Here is a 10942-nt window from a genome sequence, read left to right as displayed (position 1 = left end):
TAAAGGGACGGCTGGAAAATGGGAAGCCTTCAGGAATGCTGTATATTCCTGTCAGGGTGAAAGGGAAGGCTGGATGACTAAAGAGATTGAGGGTTTGGTTAAGAAAAAGAAGGAGTTTTAGATCAGGTGTAGACAGGATAGATCGAGTGAATCCTTAGAAGAGTGTAAAGAAAGTAGGAGTATACTTAAGAGGGAAATCAGGAGGGCAAAACGGGGACATGAGATAGCTTTGGCAAATAGAATTAAGGAGAATCCAAAGGGTTTTTACAAATATATTAAGGGCAAAAGGTTAACTAGGGAGAGAATAGGGCCCTTTCGGGATTGAAGTGTTGGATATTTTGAAAAGCATTAAGGTAGACTGCCCCAGGATCTGATGGGATCTATCCCAGAATTCTGAGAGAGGTGACAGAAGAAATTACTGGAACTTTGTAAGAAATCAATGTATCTTCCTTAGTCACAAATAAGGTCATAGAGGACTGGAGAATAGCCAAAATTGTTCCTTTGTTCAAAATCTATTTTTCAAAGCTGAGTTGGAGGTAATGCAGGATAGGCATGTCCCTTTGAAAACAAGGGATAGGAAAAGCAAGATGCATGAACCGTGGATGACAGGAGACTAGCCAAGAGGAAAAGGTCTAGGCAGCTAAGAACAGAACAGGCCTTGGAGGAATATCGGGTGAGTAGGACCAATCTTAAATGAGGAATCAAGCAGGCTAAAAGGGGTCATGAAATAACTTCAGCAAGCAGAATTAAGGAGAATCCCAAGGCCTTTTATTCATATATGAGAAGCAAGAGGGTAACTAGAAAAAGGGTTGGTCCGCTAAAGGATAAGGAAGGAAGGTTGTGTCGAACCTGAGAAAATGGGTGAGATTCTCAATGATTACTTTGCATCAGTGTTCACTGAGGAGAGGGGCATGATGAATGTTGAGATTAGAGATAAAAGCTTGTTTACTCTGGATCACATTGACGTACGCAAGGAGTATGTGTTAAGTAGGCTAAAGGATATTAAGGTGGACAAATCCCCATGACCGATGGGATCTATCCCAGGTTGCTGAGGGAGGCAAGAGAGGAAATAGCTGGGGTGCTGACAGATATCTTTGTGGCATCCTTAAACACAGGTGAAGTGCTGGAGGACTGCTAATGTCCCCCTGTTCAAGAAGGGTAGTAGGAATATTCCAGGTAGCTACAGGCCAGTGAGCCTGATGTCAGTGGTGGGAAAGTTGCTGCAGAAGGTACTGAGGCATAAAATCTATTATTATTTGAAAGAAAATGGGCTTATCGGTGATAGGCAACATGGTTTTGTCTGGGGGAGATCATGCCATACCAACTTAGAGTCATAGAGTCATAGAGATGTACAGTGTGGAAACAGACCCTTCGGTCCAACCTGTCCATGCCGACCAGATATCCCGACCCAGTCTAGTCCCACCTGGGTTGGGATACCTGGTTGGCATGGACAGGTTGGACCGAAGGGTCTGTATCCATGCTGTACATCTCTATGACTCTAAGTTGGTAAGGCATGATCTCCCCTATACAAAACCAAGTTGCCTTTCACCGATAACTTAATAGAGTTCTTTGAGGAAGCGACCAAGTTGATAGATGAAGGAAAGGCTGTCGATGTCATATACATGGACTTTAGTAAGGCTTTGATAAGGTTCCCTATGGTAAACTAATGGAGAAAGTGAAGTCTCATGGTGTGCAGGGTGTTCTAGATAGATGGATAAAGAACTGGTTGAGCAAAAGGAGACAGAAAGTAGTAGTTATAGGGAGTTCCTTGAAATGGAGAAAGGTGACCAGTGGTGTTCCACAGGGATCAGAGCTAGGGCCTCTGTTGCTTGTGTTGTACATAAATGATCTGGAAGAGGGCGCTGTTGGTCTGATCAGCAAGTTTGCAGACGACACAAAGGTTGGTGGAGTAGCAGAAAGCATAGGGAACTGTCAAAGAATACAGGACAATATAGATAGACTGGTGAGTTGGGTGGAGAAGTGGCAGATGGAGTTCAATCCGGGCAAATGTGAGGTGATGCATTTTGGAAGGTCTAATTCTAGAGCAAACTATACTGTAAATGGAAGAGCCTTGGGAAAAGTTGATGTGCAGAGAGATTATACAAAATTGTACAAACTTTGATTCGGCCGTATTTAGAATACTAAGTACAGTTCTGGTCACCACATTATCAAAAGGATGTGGATGCTTTGGAGAGGGTGCAGAGAAGGTTGACGAAGATGTTGCCTGGTATGGAAGGTGTTAGTTACGAAGAGAGATAGAGTAGGTTAGGATTGTTTTCATTAGAAAAAAGGAGATTGAGGGGGGAATCTGATTGAGGTCTACAAAATCATGAAGGGTATAGACTGGGTAGATAGAGATAAGCTTTTTCCCAGGGTGAGGGATTCAATAATGAGAGGTCATACGTTTAAGGTGAGAGGAGAAAAGTTTAAGGGGGACACATGTGGAAAGTACTTCACACAGAGGGTGGTCGGTGTTGCCAGTAGAGGTAGTAGAGGCAGGCATGGTATTCATTTAAGGTTCGTCTGCACAGATGCATGAGAAGGTGGGGTGCATACAGATTCTTAGGAATTGGACAATAGGTTTAGACAGTGGATTTGGATTGGCACAGGCTTGGAGGGCCGAAGGGCCTGTTCCTGACCCGTAAATTTCCTTTGTTCTTTTTTTAGGAAGGGCAACAGTGTTCATCCGGGAAATTACAGGCTGGTGAGCCTTACGTCAGTGGTAGAGAAATTATTAGAAAAGATTCTTGGAGTCATAGAGTCGTACAGTCTAGAAACAGACTGTGTGGCCCAACTAGTTCACACTGACTATGTTCTCAAACCAAACTAGTCCTACTTGCCTGGATCTGGCCCATATTCCTCCAAACCTTTCCTATTCATGTGCTTATCTAAATGTCTTTTAAACGTAACTGTACATGTATCCAACACTTCCTCTGGCAGCTCATTTCACACACTAACCACTCTCTGTGTAAAAGGATTGTCCCTCATATCCTTTTAAAATCTTTCTCTTCCAACCTTAAAATATGCCCCCTTGTGTTGAATTCCCCCACCTTAGGGAAAAGACCTTTGCTATTCACCTTATCTAGGAACCCCATGATTTTATAAACCTCTATCAGGTCACCTATGCTCCAGTGAAATAAATCCCAGCCTATCCAGTCTATTTTTATAACTCAAATCCTCCATTCCTGGCAACATCCTGGTAAATCTTTTCTCACCCCTCCCCAGTTTAATAATATCCTTCCTACAACAGGGCAAGAGGATTCACCAACATCCTGTTCATCCTTAACATGTGGTCCCAATTCTTATACTCAAAGGTGTGAGCAATGAAGACAAGTATGCAAAACACCTTCCTTAACCATCTTGTTTACCTTCAGGACATGATTTATTCACATTTGGAAAATTATGCACATACTTTTGACAGGCAAGCAAGGCTTTGTGTGGGGAGGTTGTTAAAAACTTAAGACTGAGTTTTTTGAAGAAGTAACAAAGATGACTGATGAGGGCAGAGCAATGGGTGTTGTCTAATGGACTTACAGAACATGAATAGGCAGGGAATAGAGAGATACAGGCCGCCTGTAGGCAAAAGGCTTTTAATTTAGAAAAGGCGTCATGTGTCAGCATAGGATTAGTGGGACAAAGGGCCTGTTCTTGTCCTGTACTGTACTTCATTCTCTTGTTCTTCGCCCTTGAACACTGTTTTCAGCAACTCAGGAGTAAAATTATTAAGTAGCTTGGCTTAAAGTCAAGAATTACTCAGTCAGATAATGAAAAACTTATTGATTTCCTGGTTGTGTAGGAAGTCAGTGATAACCAACATGGCATGAAGAAGGGGTGGGCATGTTTTGAGGTACAACTGTGAAGTGACAATTTCTCCAGTAAATCATCCATCGAGGGTTGGCAACACATTTTAAACAGAGCGGCTGACTCTAGACCTTCACTAATACCACTTTACACCTAATTCACAAACAGAAATGAGAGTGTGCCTTGATAGTAGCTGACGCTTCCTTTAATTTCTCTCTACCGTGCAACCCTTCTTTTGTACGACATGGTTCCTTTAAGATAGTTGCATGACTGGTCAGGAACACATCTTAAAGGGACCTGTTGCCTTTGCGTGACCTGTTTGTTCCCTGCACAGTATGTTCCCTAGCCTAGAGGGAATGCTGGTGACACCTTTCTCTTGGGTCTGGATAGGGAATGGTACAAACTGCATCAAGTCAATGAAGCTTTTTATAGCTTCCATCCTCTACTCTCCTTTTTACCCAGTCCTGTACCCCAACACTCCCTCTGCCACTTACCCAGACATGGTCTTCCCACACCCTGTGAGCGATAACCAGGAGGACAGCTGCAGTGGTAACTTCCTGCTGTGTTCTCACACTTCTGATTGTATCGACACAGGTGGTCCCCTGTTTTACACTCGTCAACATCTACAAAAAGAAAGAGTGGTGAGAGATTTTGAAAAGTAGAATATTCCACTCTGTTCGACTCAACTAGGGAGAGAAGCAACTATCCATATGTTAACAGGTCAAAGGTCAAACTCAGGGCTCTTCAAGCAATGTCCTGGATGTAATCTTGCACAAAACTGTTAAATTGTTCAGATTTATACTGAACCAAATTCTACATATTTAGGATTGCTGACCAAATGTTCGAGTCAAAGAGCTGTGTTTTCAGGAGAGGCTTAAAGGAGGAGAGACAGGTGAGGAGATTTAAGAAGGGAATTTAGAACTTAGTGTGTATGCAGTGACACCATCACCCATGATGGGGAAATGAAGGGATGGGCAAGAGGCCATAATTAGAGGAATGGCAAATTCTCAACTAAGGGATTAGAAGAGATTAATAGAGAGGTGGGAGGCCATGCTGGGATTTGAGCGTGGAGAATGAAACCCACTAAATTGAAGCACTGACAGTACTGAAAAGTACTGTAGGTCAGCGAGCACAGGGGTGATGGGTAATGGGATTTGGTGTGAAATAAAACATGCATGGCAGAGATTTGGATGAATTAAAGTTTACAGAGAATGGGAAATCAGGTGGCAACATGGTAAATGCTAATTTTCTCACATCAGCAAGTTACCATTGGGAAATTTTAATTCCCAAGCAGGTGGAAGAAGGTCAGATCATCATTGGATTTGTATCAGCCAACAAGTAAGCAGCCTGAACTCCTTAACTGGCTCGTGGTCCTTGGCCTCAGAGTTCACAGCACTTCATGTACATTTCCAAGTATTACTTAAATGTGATGAAGTTTCTGCTTCTCCCACTTTTTCAGACAATGAGTTTCAGTTTCCCACTCTCTGGGTGAAATAAATTACACTTACAGGTGATGGTGTTCCCTTGTATCTGCTGCCCTTGCCCTTCCAGGTGGAAATGGTTGTCAATTTGGAAGGTCCTGTGTCAGGCTCTTCAGTGAAGATGGTTGGGCTGAGGACACTACCCTGAGCAACTTCTGCAGAGATGCCCTGGAGCTGAGTTGACTGACCTCCAACTATCAACAATTGTCCTATGTGTCAGGTATGACTCCAGAGGAGGGTTTTTCCCTGGATTCCCACTGACTCCAGTTTTGCTAGGGCTCCTTGATGCCACACTTAGTCAAATGTGGCCTTGATGTTAAGCGCTGTCACTCTCACCTAAGCTCCAAAAATTCTCTAATCTAGACTACAACCTGTCAAACCTCCTGTTTACCCTCTCAACAATGCAATTACGCATTTCTTCTAGGAGAAGAAATTGCAGGGAAGCCCAGAGCAAATGGGAACTAGCCTTTGACTACCAGAGTGTTACAACATGGGGTAAACTCTCCTGCTTAATTTAAAACCAGCAACACAGAAAACATTTATCCCCATGCAGCAATCTATGAAAATTTGATAGGCCAAGAACTAGTTAAAGTAAAAATTAACAACTTTATTTCTTAAAGTGTAACAGAGAATAATTAACGAACAACTACTTACAATTCCTTCCTCTAACCTTCCTTTTACCTACCCTCCCATAATACTCGTCCGATAAAACTCCCAATTACGATTTACAAAACAAAACTTCTTATCTCAAAACCAGGCAGCTTTCTTTTTCTCTGAATTCTGGTCTTCTTTTCTTCTTCTTAGGGATTTTTGCTTCACAGATTACTGATCGATAAAGTTACTTTTAAGAGAGCTTTACTTCAGGCAGTCTTTTCTACATGCTGGTAGCTTGGCAGTTCTCCTTCCAACTGTTCAATTTTTCCCGGTCTTATACCCTCAAAGCATCGGATTGTGTCATTGGCTTTTAAGATTGTCAATATACTCAATTGAAACTGGATTGGAGTTTGGTATTTTTTGGGGTATAATTTAAACTGATTGGCCTAACTCGAATCTGTTTGTCATTTCCAGGCAACCAGCTAATCGAGTTGTTTGACCAAATGTTACATTATATTTCTTTTCAGAACACTTGGTTTTGTCAAGTAGTTCTGTTGCTTTTAACTCTCTTAAAGGTACTGTACACCCACATCTTCATAACAGAGGTTTAAGCAAGGGTACTTACCACCACAGGTTCCACTGGGTAATCGCATGGTGCCATGAGGGCAGCTCTCTGTGCATTGGTATCCTCCCTCGGTGTTCTGGCACTCCTGGTCTGGCCGGCACACGTTCATGTTGCACTCGTTGATATCTGCAATTAAAGGATAAATTTGAATACTCAGTACTTGCCACAGCTTTAAAGCTGCTGGCTAACTTTACACAAGTGGACAGTGAAGAAAGTTACCTCAGATTACAACAGGATCTTGATCAGATGGGCCAATGGGCTGAGAAGTGGCAGGTGGAGTTTAATTCAGATAAATATGAGGTGCTGCATTTTGGGAAAGCAAATCTTAGCAGGACTTAAACACTTAATGGTAAGGTCCTAGGGAGTGTTGCTGAGCAAAGAAACCTTGGAGTGCAGGTTCATAGCTCCTTGAAAGTGGAGTCGCAGGCAGATAGGATAGTGAAGAAGGCGTTTGGTATGCTTTCCTTTATTGCATAGACTATTGAGTATAGGAGTTGTGAGGTCATGTTGTGGCTGTATAGGACATTGGTTAGGCCACTTTTGGAATATTGCGTGCAATTCTGGTCTCCTTCCTATTGGAAGGATGTTGTGAAACTTGAAAGGGTTCAGAAAAGATTTACAAGGATGTTGTCGGGATGGAGGATTTGAGCTACAGGGAGAGGCTGAACAGGCTGGGGCTGTTTTCCCTGGAGGGTCGGAGGCTGAGGGGTGACCTTATGGAGGTTTATAAAACTTCTGGGGGAGTCCAGAACTAGAGGGCATAGGTTTAGGGTGAGAGAGAGAAGCTATAAAAGGGACCCAAGGGGCAACCTTTTCACGCAGAAGGTGGTATGTGTATGGAATGAGCTGCCAGAGAAAGTGGTGGAGGCTCGTACAATTGCAACATTTAAAATGCATCTGGATGGGTATATGAGTAGGAAGGGTTTGGAAGGATATGGGCTGGGTACTGGCAGATAGGACTAGATTAGGTTGGGATATCTGGTTGGACGAGTTGGACTGAAGGGTTTGTTTCCATGCTGTACATCTCTATGACTCTGTAACATTAACCCTGCTCAAGGGGTAGCATTCTCACATCTATCAGAAAGTTGGGAGTTCAAGTTCCAGACAAGAGGTTTGAGCACAAAAATAAAGGCTGACATCGCTGAGGGAGCTCAGTTATATCAGCTCTGAAGAAGGGTCACTGAACCTGAAATGTTAACTCTGCTTTCTCTTCACAGATGTTGTCAGACCTGAGTTCCTTCAGAATTTTGGTCTAGTTTCAGATTTCTGGCATTCGCAGTTCTTTATTTCATACCACTGGGGGAATGTTGCCTGTGGGCTATGCTGTCTTTCAGATGAGGTCCTGTCTTACCTCTTAGGTCTCTCACAGAAACAATTGGAAAAAAGACCATGAGACTGCTGCTCAGTGTCCTGTCCAATAGCAGCATCCAGGGAACAGGAGATTCGACATTTCGGGCACATTCCTGAATCATTCCTGAAGAAGGGCCTGTGCCCGAAACGGCGAATCTCCTGTTCCCTGGATGCTGCCTGACCTGCTGTGCTGTTCCAGCAATAAAGTTTCAACTTTCTCTTCACAGATGTTGTCAGACCTGAGTTCCTTCAGAATTTTGGTCTAGTTTCAGATTTCTGGCATTCACAGTTCTTTATTTCATACCACTGGGGGAATGTTGCCTGTGGGCTATGCTGTCTTTCAGATTAGGTCCTGTCTTACCTCTTAGGTCTCTCACAGAAACAATTGGAAAAAAGACCATGAGACTGCTGCTCAGTGTCCTGTCCAATACTTATCCCTCAAACTACATCACAACAGGCGATCTGATCATTATCACATTGCTGTTTGTGGGAGCTTGCTGTGTGCAAATTAGCTGATACATTTCCTACTTTACAACTACAACCATACTTAAAAGAGTTCTTCAAAGTGAGTTGCGCTTTATTATGAACAAAGGTGGTTTCTAAACATCATGGAATCCAAGGTTCAACTCCGCAGATTTCTGCAGAGTTGGTGTGCCTGAGTCATGACTTTGGGAGGTACAATTGACTTTAGTGAGTCACTGTGGATGAAGAAACCTCAAACGTAGATGTACCCTTCGTGATATCATCAAGTGACTGTGCATGAATCAATCAAACATTTATATCCTTTTCCAATAATTTTTGAATTAATGGTGGAAAATGAAAAATGAACACCATGTTTGTTAATGTCTGTACATAGTATTCTGGGGGTTAATCTTTAATTCTTGGAAACTCCAGGGTAATCCTAGAGGGTTGGTAACCCCCACTTTTTACTTAACTGTAGACCTTTTGATTCCTTTTCTTGATCGGTTGCTTCTTCTAGGGAGCTTTCTTTGAGGAGGAAGAATAAATTGCAATTGAGACGCAGAACAACTTTCTGTCAAGGGGAAATCTAACACAGGTCTTTACAATTAAGAAAGGTTTCGATACAGAGAGAATGTTTCCACTTGTGGGAAAGAGTGTAACTAGAAACTGTCAATATAATATAATAAGCAAGAAATTCAACAGGGAATTCAAAGGAAACAATTTTACCCAAAGAGTGGTGAGAATGTGGAGCTTCTTACAATAAGGAGTAGATGAAGTGAATAGTATATATTCATTTTGGGAGAATAGATAAGCATTTGAAGGAGATGAGAATTAGGGTTACAACAAAAGAGTATATGGGGAAAGATTGGAGGATGTTGGTTGGAGAATAAACACTAGCATGCAGGCTGGTTGGGTTGAGTAGCCTGTTTCTGTGGAGTATATCCTTTCTAATACTGACCGACACAATGCTGTCCCCTGCGCTGATAACCAGGATCACAGCCACATCGGTAGGTACCAACAGCATTGAGGCAGCGCTGTTGACAGGGTGGGTTGGCTGACTCCTCACATTCATTAATATCTAAAAGGAAAAGTCAAATAGAGAAATCATATGAAAAGTAGCTATAGCCCCGAACCGCTGCTAAGTTTCAGTTGTATTACTCGGGCCCTAGCAGAGAGTTCAATTTGCTGATCTCAGCCGAGACAGTGTTGGGGAGACTACAAACAGATTCAGTAACCTGGCAGAGGAGGGAGATGGAAGAGAAAAAAAAAATCAATCATCTACCTTTCTGTTAATCAGCAAGCAATTCAGTAACTCCCACTGCATGGGAGGACGCTAGCATCATGCTAATGTTACAGGATTAATAATCTAGCGACTGAGATCAATAAACTGAAGACAGGAGTTCAGATTTGACTGATGAGGGGGCAGAGATTTTAAATTCAATTTTAAAATTCTGGAATAAAAAGTTAGTCTCATTAACAATGATCATGAAACTATTAGAGTGTTGTAAAAGTTTATCTAGTTCACTAATATCTGTTTAGGAAAGAAATCTGCCTTCTTTAACAGTCTACCAGACAGCATCAGGTGGTGCAGAAGTTGATGTTTCCGGTGTAACCTTCTTCAGGACTGGGGGTGGGTGTGGGGGAAGCTGCAGATAAAGTGGGAGGTGGGGGCAGGGTGGTAAAGTGGGGATAGGTGGAGGCAAGTTGAAAGGGCGACCTGATTGGTCAATGGGAGGAATGAATCCGGTTGGTGGCAGGGAGCAGTGGAAGGGAGGGGGAGGGACTGGGAAGGGAGTTGGGAGTTGGGAGTTGGGAGATGGGGAAGGAGGCTCTTTGAAATTGGAGACTGATCCTCCCAGTCACCACTCATTTCAATTCCCCTAACTACTCCCTTTCCGACATGACCATCCTTGGCCTCCTCCATTACCAAACCTAACCACAGCTCCTATTGGAGGAACAATACCTTATCTTCTGCCTGGGCAACCTACAGCCCAGAGGACGCAACATTAGATAACTCCAATTTCAACTAACCTCCCTCCCTATCCCCAAACTCCCTTCCCAGACCTTCCTCTTTCCTTCCACTGCTCCCTGCCACCAACCGGATTCATTCCTCCCATTGACCAACCACATCGCACCCTCTACCTGTCTTCACCTATCTCCACTTCACCACACTGCCCCCACCTCCCACTTTATCTGCAGCTCTCCCAACACCCACTCCCACTCCTGAAGAAGGGTTACACCTGAAACATCAACTTCTGCACCTCCTGAGGCTGCCTGGCTTGCTGTGTTCTTCCAGCCTCCTGCCTGTCTACTTGGGATTCCAGCATCTGCGGTTTTTTTGTCTCTTCTTTAACAGTCTGGCCTGCAAGTGACTCCAGACTCACTGCAATGTGGTTAACTCTTAAATGTCCTCTGAAATGGCTGAGCAAGACACTCAATAATAGGTGGCTCATCACCACCAATTCAAGACACCTCTATCAGCCTCCTCTGCACATGTTCTTAAGATGGCCGTGCTGACAAAGAAACCATTATCCCCTTCCTTCTGGAATGAGCCTTTGCAAAGGAAGTCTGGAGAGAAATGCAATGGTTTTGTTTGAGTTCATCCTGAGGCGTCCATGATGCAAAAACT

The 10942-nt window shown here is 43.3% G+C and overlaps 1 protein-coding gene across 1 annotated transcript in view; it reads right to left on the bottom strand.

The window, feature by feature from the left end:
• The window catches only part of LOC122564614 (hemicentin-1-like), a 429834-nt gene that overhangs the window by 10891 nt on the left and 408001 nt on the right, over positions 1-10942 (bottom strand). The window contains exons 98-100 of the mRNA XM_043719704.1: positions 9272-9391; positions 6502-6627; positions 4296-4424 (exon numbers count right to left, since the gene is read on the bottom strand). Coding sequence (XP_043575639.1) covers positions 4296-4424; positions 6502-6627; positions 9272-9391 — 375 coding nt within the window. The remainder of the gene's footprint in view (positions 1-4295; positions 4425-6501; positions 6628-9271; positions 9392-10942) is intronic.

This window comes from Chiloscyllium plagiosum, chromosome 30 (assembly GCF_004010195.1).
Source record: "Chiloscyllium plagiosum isolate BGI_BamShark_2017 chromosome 30, ASM401019v2, whole genome shotgun sequence".
NCBI lineage: Eukaryota > Metazoa > Chordata > Chondrichthyes > Orectolobiformes > Hemiscylliidae > Chiloscyllium > Chiloscyllium plagiosum.
This window is presented reverse-complemented; position numbering and strand designations above follow the sequence as displayed.